Source organism: Cimex lectularius, unplaced genomic scaffold, assembly GCF_000648675.2.
Source record: "Cimex lectularius strain Harlan isolate CLEC.00 unplaced genomic scaffold, Clec_2.1 scaffold467, whole genome shotgun sequence".
In the NCBI taxonomy this organism is placed as follows: domain Eukaryota; kingdom Metazoa; phylum Arthropoda; class Insecta; order Hemiptera; family Cimicidae; genus Cimex; species Cimex lectularius.
Genome location: NW_019394160.1, coordinates 5,469 through 30,322, shown reverse-complemented (window position 1 = coordinate 30,322; position 24,854 = coordinate 5,469). Strand labels below are relative to the sequence as shown.

The following is a 24,854-nucleotide window of genomic DNA, read 5'->3' as shown; positions in this document are numbered from 1 at the left end:
ACAATGGCCGATCAGTTTGACATTTCCTCGAACCGAATTTTGAAGATAGATGGATTAGAACTCGTGGCCGAGTACGGAGACCTGCGAGATCCTCAGACTTAACACCGCTATACTTTTTCTTTTGGGGCCATTTAAAACGTGTACTTCACAAAATTTATTTAGGTGAAATAAGGAGAGAATTATAAAGAAGATGTAAAGTCTATTGGAATTGATAAACGATACAAAACACGTGTTGAAAATGAATGAAAACAATACGAACATTCACTTTAACACTGGCTGTCTGTTTATCTACTGGCAGTTCTTTTATCTATAGCCATGATTGTTTTTGCAGAAAATTGCCATTCTTCAAGAAATAGGAAACTCAAGTTTCCTGGAGTGGTGTTTATTGTAACCTGCCGACTGAAAGCGTTAATACCCAGTAAAACTCCTATTTCGCTAACTTCCATAAAACTTAAAATATCAAACTAGGAGTAGCGGGAAATTTTTTTAAAAATTAACCTAGTTTTAAAATCCGAAATAAAAAATTGGCGTATTATTTAAAAAAAAAGCTACACAGGGCGTATTTGAATTTAAAAAATTAACCAAAAAGCTATTTTTGTACCTGATGGAACATCCAAAAACTTAGAATAACTAAAAAAACAAAAACACTTCATAACGAAAAATTGCAGATGTTGGGGGGTGGTTGGACATCTTCAGTGGAATACCCGTATATATTATATGTTTAACAAGAGCTGCTGTATTCTTTCAATTAAGTAATCAAACTCATTTTGTATTTTAGATGTAAATTATGTATTAGCATTCAACAGCTCGGCTATAAGCCTTAAGATAGCAGCTAGGCAAGAAACCAGGGTACGATAAATTTGATTGTAATACCTTAAAATAAGGTTTTATTAAAAGATAATGTTACGCGATTGGAGTACTGTGTAATTCGCTTAAATCGAAGTGATTTCGAGGTAATAACTTTCTTCTTCGCTTGGTAGCTGATTGCCCCCACCCCTAATTAAAATCGAATTGCATTTATTAGTAAGGCATTTATAAGGGGAATTGTGATTAAGTTTCGGATTATACTAAAATGTTTCCAAAACTTGATCCTAAGCACCATTGGCGCGATCCGAACTGAGGTCATGGGTATTTATTGTTTAAATAATTAGAAAGTGAGCTGATGTAATGTCCAAAATTACAATCAGATTCCGACGCTGAGAAAGTTCCGTAACAAGCCGTGGGAAATTTTGCCGAAGATTTGGGTTAATTGGTATAAAATTAAACGGCTAAATTGAACAGTGTCAATACACAAGTTCAACGGCTGTTCCAGAGGAAAATTCTGGAAGCTGGAAATTAGGCATTCTGCAATTTGACAACTATGTTATAAGTCTTTTCCAACGCCATAAATAATTCATGACTTTAATCTATTGTAGAATCTGCTCGAGTACATATGATCTAATCTCTTTTATTAAAAGGTCGCGACAGCAATTAGAACTTCTCTCGTTTTAAATGGAGAGGATTGCCGATTGGCGGTAATTGTAACATAGTTGCAATGTTAAGGACGGTCATGTATAGGGGGCGTCGCTGGCCGCAAGGGTTTAGACGTTGACACGGCGCTCATCACTGCAAGGCAAGGGTCTAGGGTTCGAATCCAGCGGCCCTGCATTCGAACCCGACATACCTACAAATGGTCTTGTTTCAAAAACACCGGCACTCCTACGGTTAAATAACCTCATAGTTGAAATGCCCTCGTAAAAAGAAACAAAAAGATGGTAAAGTTTTTTATACTCTTAGTAACGAAATGCAAAAAACAACATCAAAACTGAAAAATTATATAACCTAATAAATAATAGAATTTGTTGGTGAATTTTTTAAGCTTTGTCTTGTCCTGAAAAATTGATGTGTTCAAATTTTGTGTCTAATTCTACTTATTACAACGATTACAGATCAATTGCATAAGTAATAAACTAATGGTGGCAACTTTTGGTAACTTTCGTGGCAGTGAAATTAGAAGTGTTTTCGTTAATAAATTAGGCAAACTTTAAAATAATGTTTCGTTAGCTAGTTCACAGGTAGTATAAAAATCAGTGATCATCGTAAACAGCAAATATTTATTTATTTGTTAGTACAAAGTCCATACAGGATACATTCCCAAAACAGTCAGTACAGAAAAGAAAAACTTCGAATACAATTTAAAAACTAGGCATAAAAGTAAATTTACAATTAATCAAATTATATACATGTATACTAATGGCCATCTTTGCCTACTGAATGAGTTAACCAACAATAAATTTCACAATGTGACTGTGAAAGAATGTATCACCAATATCTGATGAGTCCCCCGTAACTAGTTCTAGGAAAAGAAACATGAAAGAGTGAAAAAAAGTTTTGTAAGTTTCGACTCGGAACATTCAAATGAAAGGAGGAGACCGCCTAAAACATTAAGAACTCTACAGCAAAAAGTGAGTGAGCCCATTGTTGGAGTTAGAGGTAATACTATCCTTGAATAAATTCGCAAACAAGTGGGCTATATCTGAAGAATATGTGATAGATAGGTTGTCATGATGGAGCAATGATTAATATTTGTAAGCCTTTCGTAAGAGAGGAAATTTGAATGAACAATACTTTCTATTGGTTCAAAAAAATTCAGAACGATCTTAACAATTTCGTAAAAGTTTGCAAGAGAATCGTTGATGTTGTCACAAAATATATCTATCATCGCAGTTAATAAGGCTAAAAAAATGTGTTAATGCTCTGATATTTAACATTTCGAAAATCATTATATGTACCATGCGAACTATTGCCGGGATAATAAGTTTAGAATATTTACGAATAAAAGTACATTGTGTTTTAATTTAAAATTATCATTGAAATCAATGTTGACAGATTCAGTACACACAGTAACTTAATTATCTGGTCCAAAATCAGAAATTACATTAATTTACTATATCAAGGAAAGATGAATTTGGTTTGACAACACATCAGGTTAGAATTATTTGGCATGTTGTGTTTTAAGATATTCCGAAACCAACATTGAAGGCGTCGCCAATCACACACCTTCTTTTCCCGGTCTTGAATGCTGAGAAGTAGGTTGGAGAGTATCAGATGAAGTAGGAGCACATTCACGTGTTGAAGGGGAACTGATGTTAGCGAGAGCTAATTTATCAACAGAAATGACGCCATTAGTTGGTTGTTAAGAAAAGTCCAAAATTTTCTTAGTGTACCATACCTGATACCAGGGCCTCCCAAACTCTTTAGCCAGCGGACCCCTTTCACAGAACAAAATCCAGGATCCCTCGCATTCAAGTATTTAAAATTAGAAACTTATAATACAGGGTGACCTTTTTAGATGGCCCGGCTGAATTCTGTTGAACCAATGACGATGTAAAAAATACATGTTTAACATTTTTTAGTCTAGTTTCAAATGTTTACCTTTTTTGTAGAAAAAATATACATGATACCTCAGGTCCAGTCCAACTTAAAATTGGAATTCGACCCTATATATCTGGTGAATCATTTTGAAGGATTTCTTACGCTGAAAATAATGTTGCAATCGGACTTAAAATTGGTCAAAAAATTACAAAGATAAGGCAAAAAGAAACCGGCAGCGTAATTTCGACGAGGGGGAAAAAAGAAAATGAATGCTGGCTATCAGATATTTTACTGCATTTTCGCGAAAATCCGAATTCCTCTCCCCGAAATGTTGGAAAGGTTTTAGGTTTTTAAAAAATGAAATTAGAGATGTACTCCGGACTTACAATTTTAAACCGTATCGTTCTCACCTTGTCCAGGGACTTCCGGACTCTGATTATGACATGCGTCTAACGTTCCTTGCACCAATGCCGATTTGGAAGGCTGAAGAAAACGTTCTTACATTCATCCTATGAACAAGTTCACTCCTAATGCTATACTAAACTATTGGAATTTTTGAACGTGGGTAGAGGAAAATCTGAGCATTTCGTACTCTTTTTCGTACTCAGATGGTTCACAGTTTAGTCAATTTGTGTGGACTTCTCGGAAATAAATCCGTTCTTCAATTTTTTCAGGGAAGTTTTAGAAGCACTATTCGATGATGTTCCTCTGCAACAACGACAAAGAATGATTGTTCAGCTTGATGGATGCCCCTCACTTAATTCTTTGCAGGGCAGAAATTATTTAAATCGTCACTTCCGGGATAGGTGGATAGGACCTCATCTGTTGGCCTCCTCGGTCACCCGATTTAACTCCACTTGACTATTTTCTGTGGAGCCATTTTATAAAACAGTGTCAACACTAATCATATCCCAGCAACCTCAGTTGAAGAACTACGGCAAAGGATAGATAATGCTTGTCAATCCATCTCCCCTTGTCTCTATCGCTCTGAGCACCTGTGAGGAGTGGTTAAAAAGAGCAAATCTTTGCATCTTTACGCAAGGCGGGCAGTTCGAACATAAAATGTAATTAATAAACAACAAACCAAATGGCTGTTTTTCACTTTTTTTGCCATAACTTTGTCATTTTGACCAAATTAAAATTCGATTGCACCATTGTTTTCAGCGTAATACATCATTTAAAATGATGTGTCAGGATGTATAGGGTCAATAGAAATTCTGAAATGAACTGGGCCTGAGGTACTCAGTGTAATATTTCTCCAAAAAAGGTAAAAGTTTGAAACTAGACTAAATATATTAAAGACGTATTTTTTTATATCGTCATTGGTTCGAGAGAAGTTCAGCCGGGCCATCTAAAAAGGACGCCCTGTGTATATGTATATGTATATNATTAAAGTTTTATAAATTGCCGGTAGATTCCTAATTAGTTGATGGAGTGGGGTATCACTTTGAAAACAAACATTACATTGACGTACTTAACTTTTTTCAAAATCCGGACACGAAAATCAAATTGGACAGAATATAATCAATATATATGTAAAACGAGACAAATTTAAATGTAATTTGAACAATAATGATTAATGAATTCATGGAAAGACGGGGGTTGTTTGAACCTTTAAAATTTGAATATGTTAGATTTAATTTTTGATAGCGAGGGATGGATGTCGGGTTCAACATCTAGACAGCTTCGGTATTTAGCTCTGTGGCTGTAGATACAAAATTCGGATTAGATAAGTTGGTTTTGGCAATGGAAGAACACATTTTGCTTTTTCAACGAGCGGTTGAACTTTTTTGTTATCCAGACGGAGCAAAAAATGGGGGTAAGTATCAGACTGGAATGTAAATTTGAAGGTGGAGTCTGAAGTAATGTCTATCAAACATTCGTATTCACTTGAAGATATACTGGTTGGCTATTTCGAAAATGGAAACGGTTTCACGACCCCTTCATGGTTTAGCAGCATTGTATCTTGAGCTGTTGGGGAGTAGTACTCAAAGTACATCTATCAACTTCGAAGTTGTTCACATATTTCGTCAATCAACGTGCCGTATGCAAGGATTGGTTTGTTTTCTTTAAAAAAAATCATTTTACACAGGAAAGCACCCCACCTCTTCTTTCTCAACAGATTCAATCCAAAACTGGATTTTTCTTTTATGGCTGTGAACTTGTCATTAGCATCGAAATTTGTTATACTTGTATATCGCATTCATTTATTGAAAATATCTGATAAATACGACAGTATAAATTGCCATTTCTCGTCATTGAAAAGTTGACCAAATTGACATCGAGGTCCATCAACAGAGATCATACTTCAGAACGTAGTTCCTTTAATCTTGAAATTGCTTTCCCACGAGACAGCCACCTCACTTCTGTATCGTGAATCAGAAAATGATTTGGCTTTCCGTATCATAATCATCATAGTATTGTGAAAGACTTGACTTTTCGCGAAATGATATGATTAATAATTCGAAAGACTAATCTAAAACTTTCTTAATAGAGGCTGGCATTTATTTCGTAGATAAACATGTATGTGGGGAACACAATTACTGTTGCCGCAAAATAAAAAACTTTTGTTTTTACTATGCATTGTTTATTAATTTTATTTATTCATTCACCGTTTATTTTTTTACTTATTAATTTTTCTCGAAAACCGCCGTGGAACCCCAGGTCAGGGTTCTTCAGGGGCTTCAAGATCAGTGGTCGCGTATGTATTAGTAATAGCATTGGTTATCGTGGATTGAGTGGCGACATAAGCAAATGATTTTGATGTTGCCCCAATCTGAAGTAATCTCATTTTTTGAATTAATACTAAAATATCACAAAATTACTTTAAATGGATAAATGTCTTTTGGTAGAACTAAATATAAAACTTTACCATTTATCTTCTTAAAAGAAAGAGAAAGGTTGCTCGATGTGTCCCTCCTGATTGAAAGGTGCCACTCGTTGACTCCATATAGAGAGCGTGTAGGAGCGCCAACCGATGAGAATTGTGCTTGAGAGCGCCATCGAGTATCTGTTGAAATTCTTGGAGGAAACAGGTTTTATAAATTATAAAAGCTCGAATTACCCGGTGTACTGCGAGAAGTGACAGACTTAGTGTGTACGTACACGCTTGTGCAAATTTGAGCTTACATAAGCCAGAATTCAGTACAAGAGGAGGCTACAGACAAGAGATCGATTTGCATGAAACTATTTTTATTAATACGAAGTCTAAAAATATTAGACACGTGCTGGAGTGTTTTTGCCAATGGTCCCAAGAGCCTGGACAGAAAAAAATTCGGCTCTTATGACATATATAGATTATATACATGTATATACATATACTTTATATACATAAATATACATGGTGTCAAGAAAATTCGCTCCCAGAAAAGTCGGTAGAAGAAATTTGTTTATGAAAAGAGCCCAAAGCCCCTCGAAATGTTTTTAAGAACTATTAAATGTCCATAAGACATTTATTACAACTAAAAAATGGACATTTTTGGGCTGCATCAGCCGGGGGCATGTTTTTAACACCCAAGTCCCATGTTACACTTAAAAATTCAGATCACCTCTGGATTTTATTCAAATCCAATAAAACTGAAACCGTTGAAAAAATGTATGCCATTATAAGCGAGAAAAATAATGATGGAATTAGCAAAAACACCTCACACATTTAAATCTTTATCTCTGGTTCTCATTTATTATGTAGGCTAGATTTACGCCATTAGATTATGTAATTCTAGAGCCTTGTACAGTTTCATGTTGACCACTATTTTTGGGATTAACAGAAAAATAACTAATTTCTTTCTTCTTTCTCTTCCTTAATTATTGTTCACTTTTTGCCTTTTATAGATGAAAACCGTACAAAACAGGCAGCCATGTTGCCAATCCACCTGTTTTTCAACATTTTGTTGTAATGTTAAAGATATAAAAATATGTCTTGAAAATGGCAAAGGATCGCCGAATTGTGGTTAAAAAATCCTGATCAAAAATAATTTTTTTAAATCTATTTAAAGTAATAATTCTTTTTATCTAAGGACTTGTCGAGATGAAAAAGTTAATGTCACGAGCGAGATTCGAAGCCGAAGGTCCTGGGTTCGAATCCCGCTCGGGACCCTAACTTTTTCATCTCAACCAAAACCTTAGATAAGAAGAATAATTAACTGAAATAATTAATACGGTCAATTATGACAACTAAACATATATGGATTTTTGATCAATAATATTTTTTATTTACCAAAAAAAAATTTTCCAGGGGTTTTTTAGGGCGCAAACACGAATATCATCTTTCATTCTTACTGAAAAAATATGTCTACCGACTTTGCTATGTACCGTATTAGTTAAAATCTATATATTTTATTAGCGAGTAAATATTTTTTTTATCCTATATTACAAAACACATCGAGTGCACCTCGAAATGCAAGTACGACAGATACACAAATCCATCTAAAATAAAAAGATTTGTGTATTTTACCTAGAATAAGAAGGTATATTGGGGTCCTATTACTTGAGATTAAATGTAAAACGTAATAAAGACGAAGAAACCAACCAGTAAAAATAGGCCACAAAAAATTGTTTTGAAAATTGTAACGCGGATAATTTTAAGCACCCTTTAAACCCATTGAATAAGAAATATATCTGTGAAAAATGTACATTTTTGGGCAGATTCATCCGGAGGTATTTCTTTTCTCCGGTGATTCACTTTAAAATTCATATCACTGGATTCCAATTTCAATCGTTAACAGAACTATTAGAAAGATGTTTTAATTCACCTTCTTTCAGCCTATCTCAGCCTTCATTTTGTATGCCATTATAATTGAGAAAGAAGAGGGTTAAATCAACAAAAACTCCCCAGACTTTTTATTTTATATCTCCGGTTCTAATTAATTTACGGAGGTCCGTTGTCTGTCATTAAATGTAAATCTTAAACTTCTAAACCGGTGTTCCTGTGGATCGGTAGCGCCTTTCCAAAATCACCACAATTTTTGTGATTTTTGAACCAAAAAATTGGACGGCGAACAATTTGACAAAAAAAATCTCAAAATAATTTATTCAAGTTTTATTTTTCTGGAGAGGTCAAAAATCTACTATTTACTTTGTGTTTTTTACTAAAAAGAAAATTTTATGTAATTTCCTAGACGCACAAAGTAGTTATGTATTGTATTTCATTAGATAAAAATTTGCATGGCCTCCGATAAATTCGCTTAGTGTTTATGAAAAGTAGTAAAATTTCTACTTTTCTATCATTTATTTATCAAAATAAAAAGTGCGGTCAAATTTCGCACATATATTATTCGAACTTCATTCTAGCTTTCTAACGCAATTAAACGTGTGAAATCAGTGTTTGAAAACCATCCTTCCACTAGTAACCAGAGCTACATACACCCCACTGGTCTTTCACCCGTACAACTCTGTTTTTATAAACTCTATGTTTTTAATTGGCTAATTACTTCAACTGTTTGATCATTAAGCTGATATCTGAAACCGCGTATTAGAAATGACTGTGCGTGATCGTTTCTTCTTTCGTGGACTCTAGACCAAACCCCCTCTATTATTCGAACCATTAGCCTTTTCGAATATTGAAGAAAAAAATGAAAAATACATAATAAAGTTATTGCGTAAGATTTAAAAATGGATTCGTAATGTTAGTATCCCGGACCATCCTTAAAGTCCGTTTTTCTAGTTTATCAATATGAAGTCTAAAAATGTATTGTTTTCTAAAAAACCTGTAAACGTATTATTCAATTCTCCACCTACCACGGACTTATAAAACGACCACCTGGTTTTTGCACAAAAGTCACAGGCCTGCGCTAGGTTTCATTTTTTAGAAAAATTTACGCTAAACGAAGATGGATTTTTAAAATGTTTTGCTAGCTTCAGTCATTCATCAGTAAATTCTGAAATTCTGGAACGGTCAATTTTTGCACTTTTTACGAAAACTTCAAATTGAACTGTCGAGCCAAGAAATCGTCCTTCAGCCTTGAGCCATCGGTGGGAAATTTTAATAAGCTTTCATTTGGTCACCTGCTACATTACCCGATTTCTCAAGCGTTTTCGAATTATTCGCGACTTTTTTGGCAGACAACATTGTTTTTTCTGGCAGACAAAAATCCAATCACTAGCGAAGGTCTATGACTTAAAAGGCTTAGAAAATATGCATTTCCAAAGTTGGCCATTTTTTCGTGCAAAAATCAGATGGTAGGTTTTTTTTATGGCAGTGTAGATGAATAACATTAGGGAGAGGAAGAATATTTCTTTACCAGATTGATCTAAATATTCTTCCTAAAAGGCAAACTGTATATCCTTTTAACGGCGAAATATCAAAAAACAGAAATAAATCTTTTGCGTTCTTTGTTGACTTTAAGCCGCATATGACTCGGTGACTGAAGACTTCTTCTTATGAAGACTGCAAATCTATAGAAATTATAAATGATGGGGTGAGTGTGGAGTTCAATCCTTTTTAAAAAAGATGGTTCGAACTCACATTAAGTAACTTAATGTGATAGGAACCATCTTTTTTAAAAAGGACTGCAAATCTTGGCTTTTGTTCTGAAATAATTAATATGCTAGCTACCTTATCCGCCCATTCGCCCCAGTTGGATCTGGGATTAGGCAGGGCTCCGTCCTTAGCTCCCTGCTTTTTTTGTCATTTATTACCTCGTTACCTTCCTGGTGGTTTTGATTTTGGAATTCGCAGTTCTGGTGAAATAACTGCCTTTTCTATGCTGAGATGTAGCCATTCTGACCACCCTCCATGATGCTTTAGAAAATTATTAGTATCATTGGAGCCTGACAGTATATTTAAATAAATCCAAAATGTTAGTTTTTCATGGGGAGGAGGTGGCAATATGGCAAGCGCTGGTTCTTTGGCGGCAGACGAATTGACGTTGTAAGTATATCTGGGGGTGCTCTTTACGCCTAACTATTGTACATGTTATACTTAGATACAATAACTGACCATTTATTTGTTACCGCTATCAAAATCCGCCGTTCATATTTAAGCACATTGCCAGATTACAGCCAAAATTACGGCGATTGAAATAATTAATGCTAATTTATCCTTGTTTACGACGGTCAATTCACTAGCCGATGATTTTAATATCAACTTTCTTCTTTAACAACCATGAAGAATGTTCCTTTACATTTTCGGCTTTTGAATCATCTATTCTATCATCTATTGTACGTGTATATATTTGCTCTTAGATCTAAAATTTGTATGCTCTACAAAGAACTGGATCATTCAAACCCATATTTCAATTAACCAATAATGATCTAAAGTTGTCCTGTGTCAATTTATGTTGGTTCTTCACACTTAGGTGCCAACTTATCTATTTTAATTATTCCCATTTGAGAGTTGATTCTCTTGAGCGTTGCTCGCTATGTAACTTCTGCGCGATGGAGGACCTCTTCCATTTTTTAACTTAATGTCGTATTCTTTCGGAGTTTCGGGTTCTCTTTTTGCGAACTACTAGAGGTTTTGGACCGTGTTTGATCTCAGAACTTAATTCCACGGACTGTTGAGACCTGGTTGGTTTTGAAAAGAGTGGACGGGAGTACCGCAGAGAGCTCGAGGGACAGTTTAACTTTAATGATTGATTTAATTTTATTATCATTAATTTTATATATACATACTATATTCCATACATGTGAATCTCGGTCGGCCACCACCCCCAGAAGACGGTTTAATAAATACCGACTAAGAACTGTTTTTGTTATAATTTGTGTTAAACTTCCTTGGGAAAATGTATTTTCTTTTCGTAAATATTTTTTTTTCATTCGTTCAAAGACAATTTAAAGTATAATAATAATTGTTGTATATTTTGTGAATGTACAAAAGTATAGTGATCAACGAAAACCACACTGAAAAAAATACTGTTTGTTTATTCTTAATTATTGTGACCATATTATCTTATAGACAATTCCAAATTGATACTATGCTTGTGTTCAGAAATTAGTTGGGGAGAGCGTTCTCTAAATATTTGATTTCTCTGCTCGCCCCGCCGCCACTCCACCGTTGTAAGCAGTGATTAGGATTTACTTCTTCGGAATACATTTAGCTACGGCAAATATTTAGTATTCAACCTTTCCTAATCGCCGACAGCCTTTTGTAATCAAAGAAATAAAGAGGCCATGTAATTAGAAGTCGTGTCGTTTGATCTAATCCTCAGAGATATTAAAATTGCCAGATATTTTAATGATAATTTTTTTTAATGAGAAATAAATACTAGTTATAACGGTTTTTTACAATTGGATTAACGTTTATAAAAATGTACTTTATTTACAAGTTTATAACTGTATAAATTAAAGAAATTTACATCAGAAATCCAGTATAAACATTTATGTTTTGTTTCCCTAATTGTACAAACTAAGATATTTAAGTTTTTTTCTATTGCATTATTGTTAATCATCAATCATCCGGATCTCGGTATGGTCTGGGTGAAAAAACAAATTCAATTATAATCTGCCAAGCTTAAGACCAATTTCAAATTCATCAAACGGCAATGTTAAACGCCACGTCTTGCTACAGCCTTTGGCCATGTAGTGTCTGAGACTATTTTCAAAGGAATTCGAAACTATTTTTTAAAACCTTAATCATGCCAATTTGTACACAACTTTATGATTTTTTTGCCATAATGATAACCTTAAAATAGGTGAAAATCTTGGGCGATAACAATTGAATTTGCTTTTTCATCCAGACCATACCAAAATCCAGATTATTCGTGAGTCAAAAGTTGTTGATACAACTAACACTTTGAACAAAATTACTGTTCATAGCGATTTCTATTTACATTTAACTTGTACTTTTTGAAAAGGATGTAAAACGGATATTATCATTTCTTGACCACCGAACAATCACCATTACCGAAATGGTAGTGACATTATGAATCATGGATGCTTACGGAAATGGGGTACGGAAAATCTAACAGGAACTGTAATGACCCCCCCCCATTTAGACAGTGTTCTTTTTTTTAATAAAATGTTATATGGTATAAGCCTATATTTTTTATTCGTAATCATTCTGTACTTTGTGACAAGAGTAAAGATAATAATCAACTTTAATTGCGTTAAAAATTCTCCACAGAGTGCAACTGCCACACAAAAGAAGCCAGAATGGATCACGTTAAAGATTCATACATGGTGGAACAACACCTTCAACAACCCCACAACAACACCAACACACCCTCACACTTGANGTAAAATATATGTGGAGCATAAAAAGATTTAATTACATATTCAGCAGCGGTAACTCAAGCTGATCAAAATGAACCAAAAATATTTTTAAAAGATTAATTGTAGCGTTATATATACGATTGCAAAGAAGTACCTACTAAGTGTTGTTAAAAATGGATGAGCCGCTAAGTGTCATAAGACATATATATATATATGTATTTGCCAAGTATACCAAAAATTGTGTAAGAATTAGTGGAAAAAGTTTCTATAATTATAGGAATATAGTATAATTACAGTAATTAATTTATTTGAAAAGCTATAAATTTATCACTGAATAACCGGATCGTCCAAAATTTGCGTCTCCAGAGCACGACTCACCGATGGCCCAGTAAAGATCTTTAACGCAAGGAAAGAATAGTGATCACCCGTTTGAGGATAGGCCATACCCGATTGAAACCCCGCGCAGTTGTCCCGTTTGTAAAAAAAGGTTGCTCAGTACGTCACACTTGGTTCGGGGATCCACGCCTTGACCTCTTACATGGAGCGATTAGGCATGGCACCCGACGTAAAGACGTCCTTGGGCACGAGTGTGAATTGTTGTGTCCCCTGTTCGGGCTATTGGGGTGTTTCCACAAATTTAAATATTGTGAATACTATATACCATAATAATTGTAGTTGCACAATAGTGTACCTCTAAAGTAAGTATGAATGTGTATATTTATTTGTTTTTGTATATAGGTGCTTGCGTTAATTAATAAGTGAGAGGGTCGATGGCAGAAAAACGAGTACCCCATCAGCCCTCACAGTGTTAAAAAAAGCTGAATAACAATAGTAACATTAATAGACAATTTTTAAATTTTTTTCTTATGAACCTGTTTTCTAATTATTGCAAATCATAAAAGAAACAACATTTAATGAATACTAGTAAGAAGGGGAGGCTTCATGGGATCACAAAACACTGTTTTTATTAGGCGAAATTTAAAACATCGATGTGTTTTATCATTTGCAATGATAACAAAAACATACACCTTCAAATTGTCAAATATTTAGAGTGATTGCATTAAACGTATTTGACATTCACTATTGTTCTATTCGCTGAGAATCGAAATGCCTCCAAACCTCTTCCAAGTCAGTTCTATTAAGCTAAATCCCTCTTTTATCCTTGAATTTCAGTTAATTAAAGTTGTAAAGTATTTTCTCTCTTTGACTGCAGGATACCCACTGAGCTCGCCTTCAAGGGAGAAACAAACAACTGTCTCAATTTGTGATTTTATGCTTTTGAATGTTTTATCTTTTTTATTACTAACAAAGGAGGTCTACTGGTATGAGATCAGTGAAATATTATATGTATTTGGGTGATACTAATACAAAAAATATGGAGCACTTGTCTGAGCATTGTTGCCATTGAGCCCTAGGAGCCGAGATTTAAAAAAAATGTATAAATTAAATATATTTTTTAAAATATGACTGTGTCTATCCTAGTGTGCGTGGAATTAAAGGTTAATATATTACGAAGGATAAGAAATACTGTACGGTGACAAATTTATATTTCAATATCTACGATACGTAGCAAAAAAGGTCAAATATTTGCTAGTAAAAATCAATATAATAATGATATTTGATGTTCGCCTTTTGCATCCAAAAGAGCTCTGAAAACATATTAAAAAAAAAATAAATTGTAAAATAGTGATAAATTTAAAACCATCATATGGACCCATAGGAAATTTTACAAGGCAGCACAATCCTATAGATCAAACGTAATGGCTTAAACGATAGCCTCCGTATGTAAATTAGGAATTGAGATATAAAACAATACATTCAGGTGTTTTTGTCGATTCAATCCTTTTCTCCCTCCCTCTCTCTCTCACACTCTCTCTCTCTCTCTCTCCCTCCCTCCATCTCTCTCTCCCCTCCCTCCCTCCCTCTTCTTTATTCTNTCTCTCTCTCTCTCTCTCTCTCTCTCTCTCTCTCTCTCTCTCTCTCTCTCTCTCTCTCTCTCTCTTTTCTTTCTATATTGCATTAAAATATTACTATTATTGAGCTAGGATTGAAGAAAAATAAATCAGTTTTGTTAACGGTCGTAACCACGTTGAATTTGGAAAATCTGGTGGTAATATGAATTTTTAAATATAATTAATGTAATGGACATCGGCGTGAAAAACAAAATAAACTCTGGGGAATCTAGCCCAAAACGACTATTTTTTATTGCTATGCAAATTCGTATTTAAAAGTTCCATTGGAAAAAAAGCTTAGCACGTGTGTAATACGTTTCGACCTAGTATCACAAAAAGAAAGGTGATCCGAAGACCATAACTTCCTCTTACCCGTTTTGAGTACCACGTGATAATTGATCAGTAAAAACCTAAAAAAACACAAGTTTTGACTTAATAAAAACAAATATTAAAAGAAAATATAATCAGAGAGGCATATCGTAAAATTTTAATGTAATGCATGAACCAATGGTAGCTTCTCCAGTATAATTGTTTCATTAATATTTTGTTTGTCATTTTCAGTTACTCTTGATCGCTATTGAGTTACACACTCGTGGGTAGTTACATTGTGCAATAAAAAATGATATGTTCAACCGTTGATGATGAGCAAATTCAAGCTTTTGAGAAGAATTTACTGAACTGCATCTACGTAATCAATCCGTCATTCCATCCTTAAACGTGATGTAAAAGATCCATTTTTAAAATGATTGATAACTGTAGAAAAAAGTATGTCTTTTAACACAAAGGTCAGAAAGAAAAATCCTGGGGAATGCGCAAGGACACACCGTTAAAACTTCAAAAGCCGAATTACCACCCGAGAGGTTATATGCATTTGGTAGGATTGAAAGGGGTGTTTTATAATGAGCTTGGTCCCCGCCAACCAAATCAACTCTGCTGTACGATATGGATATTCGGAGTGATCAAAGTCAACAACTGATCAAACCGCTTATCCAGTGGAGTTGGTTATACTTGTGTTTTATGAGGGTGGTTAGGGATGGTTACACTCACTCCCACGTATCTTTGCAGGCAAAACATTTTTTTTAGCTTGACTGGAATGTGTTACCCAACCCATCTTATTTTCCTGACATTGCCCATTCAGATTTTTACTTATTCCGAATCTCAAGAAATCTAATAACGGACAAAACTTTACTTAGCTAGCAGAAAACGCGTACAAGAATTCAATGCTCAAACCTTGAGGAGTTCTGGAAGGAGGAAATAACAAATTACATAAAAGATATCAACAGGAAATGGTTCATATATTAGATTAAACAGAAAACCAAGAAAATTATTTTACCACCCAATATTATTTTTTTATAAGATGTTGTGCAGGATAACAACAGTTTTAACTAATATGCCATAAAATTATCTATTCAAAATATGCTAATTTTGTTGTGATACGCGGGTCGAGGACAAATATTATTGTGATAATAATCGAAAGGTAAGATAATTCTGTTGAAAAGAAACAAAGAGTGAAATAATTTAAACAAGAGTCATTTAAAATTATGCAATATTTTTTTCTGAGCAGAGATTATTGGTTAGACCTGCAACAGGCGTTGGCTCTGCAGAAGGACCGCTCTTTACACTCCGGCTAGTAATCTTAAAATTGAAATCTATGGAATAGCTTGAACTATGTTCTTGTCTTAAATGTTATGAAAAGACGTCAAACAAAAATATTTTACTAAAAGTCTAGAACTTTTAATAAATCATATCACACATATTAAACAAAATATATTAAGGATTACTATTTTAATCAAATGTATATAATTTATAAATTTTAAGTTAACGGTTTATTTTGAATATGCACCTATATAGATTGTGAATAGGAAATATTATTGTAAATTAATAATCAAAACAGCTAGAGCCTAAATTTCGCAGGAACTCAGTGTAAATTGGGAAAGAATTGATGGCGAGAAAATGATTAATTTCTACAAAAAGTAGAAAGAATCTAAGCCACTTAATTATTAAAAGGATCTGTGAGATAAAATAGGGATTTTTTTGTTTGTAGGCGCCCTGCCCTAGAAGGTCGACACAGCACCAAAGTAAATTGCTTTAAACGGACCAAAGTTTATTTTGAATAACTTATATGGCAGGTCGGTTTTGCATGTTTGCAATTCATTAAACCATTGATTTTTTCCCCAGGATAATTTTTTTTTTACATTTTGGCACACCTTCTGGTTCGCAACTAATTTAAACAATACCTCGAGAAAATCTTATTAAAAAAAGTTGATAATATATTCGATAACAAGCATTATAAATGAAAATTTTTTCAATATTCAATAGGTAATATTTTTTGTAAAAGAGAATGGAATAAAGAAAAACAAAATAATCGTCACCTGTCACATACATTTTCTAGGTGATTTCACATGGATACACGAAAAAATTATAGTTATCAAATATATATCATCGAACACCATTTACACAAATCGATTTTTTGTTGCAAACAATAAACCTTTGTAGATTTAATGTATGTTGCTACATTGTTTGCACGAGTAGTTTTTATGGTGCTCTTGGATATCATGCCAATGTACGACCGGAGTTCACCAAAAACCAAGAAAACTACACAGGTTTTATTTTTGTTGAATGATTGAAAAAGTATTGGCAGACATTGATATATTTTCACATTGTAATATGGAAGTGTTGCATAAAGAATAGTAAGACCATTTTTCATTTTTTTGCAAACAAAAAAACCATTGTAGATTTAATTTATGATGCTATAACATTTGTACATAATGTAGTTTTTATTTTGACAGGAATTAACCAAAAACCAGGCGAAATTAAATAGTGTTTTTTTTATTATTGTTGATTGGTGAAAGAAATATCAACAAGACGATGACATATTTTCATATTGCAACATGGATCTAGAGTTGATATGTAATGATAAAAAGACAATTTCCCTTTGTTTTTGAAACACTAAACCTTTGTAGATTTAACGTGTACAGTTACATTATTTGTACAAAATGCTGTTTTGTTATGGAGGTTTTTTGATATCAGGCCAGTATCTTCCTGGAATAACAGGAGTTAACCAAAAACCGGGAGGAACAAAACAGTTTTTTTTATTATCGTTAAATGTTTTGAAAAGTATCAATATGACGATGACATATTTTCATATTGTAACATGTATTGCTAAATAATGATAAAGAAAATTTTTACATTTTTTTTGCAAACAATAAGCCTTTGTAGATTTCATTTATGTTGTTATTTGCACAAAATATAGTTTTTACTGTGGGCGCTTTTGGATATCATGCCAATGTACGACAGGAATTAACCAAAAACCAGGAAGGTACGAAACAGGTTTTTTATTATTGTTGATTGATTTAAAAAGTATCAGCATGACATGACATATTTTCATATTGTGGCATGTAACTAGTGTTGTTAAATAATGAAAAAAGAGCATGTACGATTTTGCAAATGTCGAATTTCTTATCAAATCTAATATAAGTGAAAACTTTTGATAAATTGTTTGGAAAACCTCCCGGCATCTCGGCGCACAATAAGGTACTATTCATACGCCAAAAAAGGCCAAATGATAACTGTTCGAAATGCGCATTTAAAAAAAAAAATATTCCTCGAAAATTAAATGTTCATATCGAGATTTTTTATATATACAGTTATATACTAAAGCAGTAATGTTTTAGCACAGAGAAGGCAAAATTGCAACAGGTTTTGTCGTGGTGCTTTACCGGCATTGTATCGGATTCGAATATTAGGAGGATTAATTTGGCAATGTGCAATTTGTTTTTATTCTCTGTAAGTATGAAACAAATTAGGGTCGTTTATTTGATTACCCTTTTGTTAAAATACCAATATCGCCATTTATTTTTTTTGCATTATTTTGATTTCGTTATAAGAAATAAAATTTTACGAAATCAACTTTTCATCTTCTCTACAGCAAGGTTGTAGAAATTTGTAGGGAAACAAATCGTTTAAGTATTGAACAGTTAAATCGAGGTGTTACACTGTTTGTGGTTTACGCTTCAAATTTCAAGAATTTAACATGTTCTTTTGCCACTCACCTGAAGCTTGAACAGGGATGGATGACCCAGTGGCCGGCGGCTTTCTGCCTGATCCTCTCCTTCATCAGTGCTTTTTTACTCCCGAATAATTTCATGGCCAATTTGTTGTCCGTGGGCTGAAAGAGGGCCTGGAGTTGGTTCTTGATGAAGCTCTGCTTTCCGGAATCCGCTGCGGCGGAGTCCGGACCGCCACCGGCCCCCATGGTGGACGGCTCTTCCTTCGGGGTGCCGTAAAGGGACAGTTCGTCCCCCCCGCCGAAATGCACTTTCCCGGCGTAGCTCATGTCCTGCGAGAAGAGGTCTGTGAGCAGAAGGGCTTCGTCGTCGAGGGCTGTGACTAGAGAATCTGTGCAAGTGTTTGTGTTTTCGAGACTGATCTTGATCTCATCGCGGACGAGCCGACCCCCACGGATCTCGTCCACTGACTGGGCAGATAGACGGCCGTTCGGTAGTTTGAGACTCGGCGCTCGTTCCCCCACCACCCCTTCTCGATCCCTCTCGCACTCCCTGCAACCAAACAATGTCAGAATTACATTTTGCTTCATCCCCTTCATAATATACCGTCTTATATTACATATATATTTATATTCCACGTGCACACATCCATTCACGCTTACACGCATAAATAGTTACAAAAATATCATATTATTACTATTTTGTACAACGAAAAACACGCTTGTTATGCTCTGGGAAAAATTCTCCCTTAAGAACAAATCATATTTTATCAATATTTTACAGTAAGGCTTTGTGGAAAGGGGCGACTGGTCACGGTAAGGTCAAGGCCCCGGTTTCGAATCAAATGGCCCTGCATTCGAAACCAACATACTTACAGTGCTATTTTCCAAAACACCGGCACCCCGTGGGCTCATATAACCTTATAATAAATATTTATATGTATATTTTACATTAGAGATTCTATTATTTTAGTTTATCTATTAGTCCTGTCCAATAAGTTACCCTTTTTTTTAACATTATTTTTCCCCACTATGTGCTAATTTTTTTAATTCCTCGGGAAGTAAATTAAATAATTTAATATCAGTGCAATTAAATTCTTTTCGCCCAGCAGTTACATGAAGAAAATATATGCATTCATTGTACTTATTGCAGCATTGCAGTAATTAAGTTGTCTTTGAATTAATGTTAAATACATGACATTTCTGTTAGGAAATTGCATTATTTTCTTATGATTTTTAACCAAGTTTGATTTCTTATGGCCATCTTAAGCTTCTATCTACTATTGCACCAAGAAATTTTATGGAGTCTGCTTCAATTCCGAATTACTAGAAGCCGGATTTGTAGGCAACTGCATACTCCTTTTGTGAACACTTACGACCATCAAGATCAGATATTTTTATATAATTATTATTTATAAACGACGATGAAATTACTATAAAAAATTAGATTTATGTAGTAATAATGAACTAAAAATAAAAATGTAAAGTAAAACAACTGCGACTTCTATATAGTGTGAAATATTAATTTACTACTAATGATAAAAAATGTATGCAAAATTATATAAAACAAATAAATAATAGCAATCCTTTTGTAATAGACATTAAAAAAGAGCCTTTTCTTAATTATTGTAACGAGGGTTTCCAGTTTCGGTTTGACTTTTTTTTACATTAGTGTTATGAGCGCCGTACCAACGCATTAACCGTTGCTGCCCCCGTAAAGAACTCTTTTAACAAAACACATAACAATCTCCTACATTACTGAACGGAGCAAAAAATATAAACTTAAACACTTGTCCTATACTTTTCGACCTAATATTACAAAGCAAGGGTTTAATTAAATTCAGTGACGTTTCTGGCCACCCCTAATCACGTGATAATTGATTAGGAAAAGCGTGAACATACAACCATAATTGGCAACACGTTGTCGCTATAAATGGATATTAAAACAAAATAATCAGACAGGTATATTGCAAAATTTTAATATTTTAATGTAACCAATGGATTTAGTGTAACCAAAGGACCGCTTCTCCACTATAATAGTTTTCTTAATATTTTGTTTGTTGTTTTGTTTCATTCACTCCCGTTTACTATTGAGTTACACATGTAGTTATATTATTCAATAAAATTTAAAAATGTAAAGGTACGACCGTTGATGATGACCAAATTTAGCTTTTAAGAAGCGCAGAATTTACTGGACCCCATCTCCATTTGCGCTAGCCTCCTTAAGCGGAATGTAAAAAATCCATTTTTAAACGGATTGATAACTAGGGATAAAAAAATGAGTCTTTTACTACTAAGTTCAGAGAAAAAAATCCTGGGAAAAGCACCACGACATACCGTCAACAACTCCAAAAGCCGGATTACGTTCAAGAAGATAATGTTGTACATTTGGTAGGATTGGAAGGTTCCTTCCTTATCAACTTTTTGAACAACGAGTTGAAGCGATGAACTGTTGTTTGTAAGTATGTCTGGTTCGAATTCAGGACGTCTGGCTTAGTTATTAGCGCTGTGACAACGCCTTATCCATTGCGTTCACCGATGGAAGCATTGCGGCCGAATGAAAACACTTTAAAGGAAAAGAGAAACCAATAACCATATCCTATAATACTGAACGAAGTAAAAAAAATAAACTCAAAGTTATACAAAGGACAAAAAAATATTCAAGGAATGGACCGAATATTATTTTGCATTTTTGACACCTATGGGCAATTTGTTATAATTTTAGCAAGCTGATAAGGAAATAATTTTGTAAAAAGGATGTATTTAGTAGGGTAGAGCTCGGCAGGATTTGAACGAATTAAGCGAGCCAAGCCAGATGTGTCTATTCAAAGAAATGGGTGAGAAGAGATAATCAGAGATTTTGAAATGTAGGGTTTTTAAAGTGAAAGTAATAACAAGATTACTTAACGAACACAACGTTTTGGCCAATACAAATTGTTGTAAAAATGGTAATAAGTTCCAGTATTTTTTAACACTAAAGATGAAGGGGACAGAGGAATTAAAAGCACGTTCAAGTAGGGAATTTTGAATATTTGTAATACTAACAGAAAAAAACAATAAAAACAATAAGATTTATTGGTAAAAAAGAAGTTACGGTGTATCAATTGGAATAAAATCTGGTTAATTATTCAGTGAGTTTTTGTATATTCCTCCTTTTTCAGACCATTTTGAACTTTACACCGAAGTTAGTAAAAGTCCATATGGTTGAGCTGATTTTTGCTTCGAGTATCATGCCGGTCTTATGTTCTCAATAGTCTTATTCACCAATCTAATGCATTTTTTCGATGTAAAGCATTGTGCATTGCACGTATAATTAGAGGCCATTAGTATATGGTTGCAAAAACCTATTTGGAGTGATAAATCATAAAGGTAAAGCAGAAAAGTTGGGGGCCAAGGACGGAGCCCTGAGAAACACCGCACCTTACTGGCAACCACGAGATCTTATTTCATTGCTGCCATCTTTTGTAAAAAAATAACATGGTTAACCGTAAGGGTGGCCTTGACTGAATGGCTTTCTCCATTCACTAACAAGTGGGCACCAATTTGAATTTTCTAACGTTGAAATAAATGACAAGTAGTAGCGATTACCCAAAAGAAGAATAAAAGACGTTTACATACTAAATGAAATGGAAAATACTAATTGCAACCTTCAGACAGTTACTGTGGGCTTATGTTCAAATTATGAAGGTGTTAAAAAGAGGCGATTTTCGATAACGAGAGGAGAGTCTCCAGGTGAAGTTTGCAACAGTTGGGAGTGAGGCTATGTTCAAAGAAATTTGAAACCAGTTTAAAAAACTTAATTATGTCAATTTGTAGACATGTTTTATTTTATATATTTATTTCAATATGTAACCCTTTTTTACATTATGTAATGGGATGGACTTTCAAAATTTACAAGTGGCATATAAGATGTGTCGTGAGGGGAGTTAAAAACCGTGGCTGTTTTCCCAACTATATGCGAGGTATATAGTCGTTCGTTTAGTAGGTCGCGAGGCCATTTCCTCTTCAGTCGTATGGTGGTATTATAAGGGTGGTTTCTATTGCCTAAGGATTGGAAAACTCAATTGGGATGAGAGGAGAGTTTACTGGGGGAAGTGGAAAATGTTTTGGGGAATATTTCTTGCACGAGAGTGGTTTTGAGGTCATTTTGAAGGGTGATGTTTGAGACGTTGTAAGGAGCGTTGGCTATGGTTCTGAGGACTTTGGATTGGAAGGATTGTATATTCTTTGGTTGTTGGAAGGTTTAGCAGTGCCCCACAGTTATAGTACTTCTGTCCAGATTGATTTTAGTATTGTCTTGTAGATTGTCAGTTTGTTTTTTTGTTTGAACGTTAGATTTGCGTGCCAGTAGCCTGTAGAGTTGTTCCAAACTTTTGGTTAATCCTGTCGTTTTAGACGTGTGTGTGATTTTCAAGGTATAAGCTGTAATTTGTTGTATTTTATTTTAAACAAAGCATTGCTTTTGTAACAATATCTAACCATTGAGTAAAGTAGCTATTTTTTCATCTCTTAAAAGTGAAATGCATACAACGAATTTTTCTTTTGAAAAAGTACGTTTTTTTGGACAAATGGTATTAATTAAGAGTAATGGGAAAATATTACATTATAAGTCAAACCCGACGTAAAAATTGCTATTGCAATCTCCTGTGCCGGTATGAATAGAACCTTTTCAAATATGCATTTGCTGGCTATATCAAAAACTACCTAACTTCGCTCCATCTTCCTTTCATGTTATTTTCTTTTCAAATTTTTCATGACACCGACAGTATAATAAATGAAAACGATGTATTTCACAAATGTTAAAATAGATAACAGTTTTTTTTTCAAGGTGGAATACCGTTATTCTGCATAAAAAATATTACGGTAGTTTTTATTTAATAAAATAAATCGTACTGTAAATAAAATCGCATTTTTCCTATTTTGAAAACTGAAAGTTTTTTTAACCATATTAACTTTGGTACTACATCTCACACTACAAGGCAAGTTTAGGTTGGATCAATACAATTTATTAGAATATTTTCGCCGTTAACGTACGCCACTAGATCGTTATTTTTCCTTGTAAACCTACAAAATAACTCTATTTTTATTATTATTTATTTAAATTGAGATAAAAGTCCACGAGAAGCAAAGCAGCAAATTTCTTCTCGGGTTTATTCAAACATAAATTTCAGTAACAACACAACTTCCCCAAATTGGATAATAACATCCAATAAGTTGTCTACAGATCATGACATTGTCGCATTGTTTAAAAATAATAGGTGCAGCAACGATAATGTTGTCGTTAAGAAAAATTGCCAAGAATCATGCGATACGAATGTACCCTTTATAATTTCTATGTGCTATCCGTCGCGTCCTTTGTGTTTTAGGAAGTTATAATTTAACGTTATAATTTATATTAAGATACTTTATGATATTCCTTATAATTTTTTTACATAAGTTGTACAACGTATAATTTATACGATACGTTACAAAAAGTTATAAAAACTGATACTTTTAAATAAAACGATTGTTGACCAAGAGACAATGTTCTACTTTTTTAATATGTTGGAAAAAGGCTACTTTTTAATAAAAAAATTTCAGGAAGCATAAATTGTTTTAAAAAATTTGTTAATCAGAAAAAGTGTTCCTTAAGTATATTACTTTTTATTGTAATCGTAGTTTTGTTTTAAAGTTAGAATTTTTGGTAATTCCACATAACTTTCAATAATCGTTCATTAAATTAAAAACATCGTGAGAAGACTATTTTTTGAATAGCTAATTAGTTGGGTAATTAGTTAATAATTAATTGTGCAAACATTATTGTATTAACTGTAGAGGACAATTAGGATGAGGAGTGTAAACTTCGAAGCAACAGATTTCATGTCTTTATTGGAAGTTCGAGAATCCCCTCCAAAGGAAACGCCAAGAAATGCAAAATAGTAAAACCTGAGTGTAGTTTCTACCACGTAGGAGAAAGCCCTACGTAGTGCCCTCTGGGGAGGTTTTTGTAAAACGTAGGAGCTACCACACGGGTAGTCACTTGAAAGGCAATAGTTGAGTAGAGTGGATTTGACTCTTGAGAGTTGTTCACGAGGTTGTCACTGGTGAGTGCCCAATTATGAGTTAGAAGTTGGATTTTGACTGCGACAGTTGTTGGCTGTAAAAATAGTGTCGAGTGGGCAATACATTTCTTAGATTTTTACGGAGTGAGCAAGCTTTGAAAGGGGAGTGTCTGCCTTCGGCTTATTTACCCCCTTTGTGGATTTGAAACAGTTAATAAATGTTTTGAAATGCAAAGACCTAGATTACTTTTTTATCGCCCCAATAACAGATTCGGAAGGAAAGCCAATCCGATCGGTCTCTCACTCATATATACATATATTTTTTGTTTTGTTGTGTGTGTGTGTGTGTGT

The 24,854-nt window shown here is 34.0% G+C and overlaps 1 protein-coding gene across 1 annotated transcript in view; it reads right to left on the bottom strand.

Moving 5' to 3' along the window:
• The window catches only part of LOC112128158, a 92,492-nt gene extending 73,439 nt beyond the window's left edge, over positions 1-19,053 (bottom strand). Inside the window, exon 1 of the mRNA XM_024229972.1 lies at positions 18,509-19,053. Within this exon, the coding sequence (XP_024085740.1) occupies positions 18,509-19,053 (545 nt within the window). The remainder of the gene's footprint in view (positions 1-18,508) is intronic.
• Positions 19,054-24,854: the final 5,801 nt, after the last annotated feature.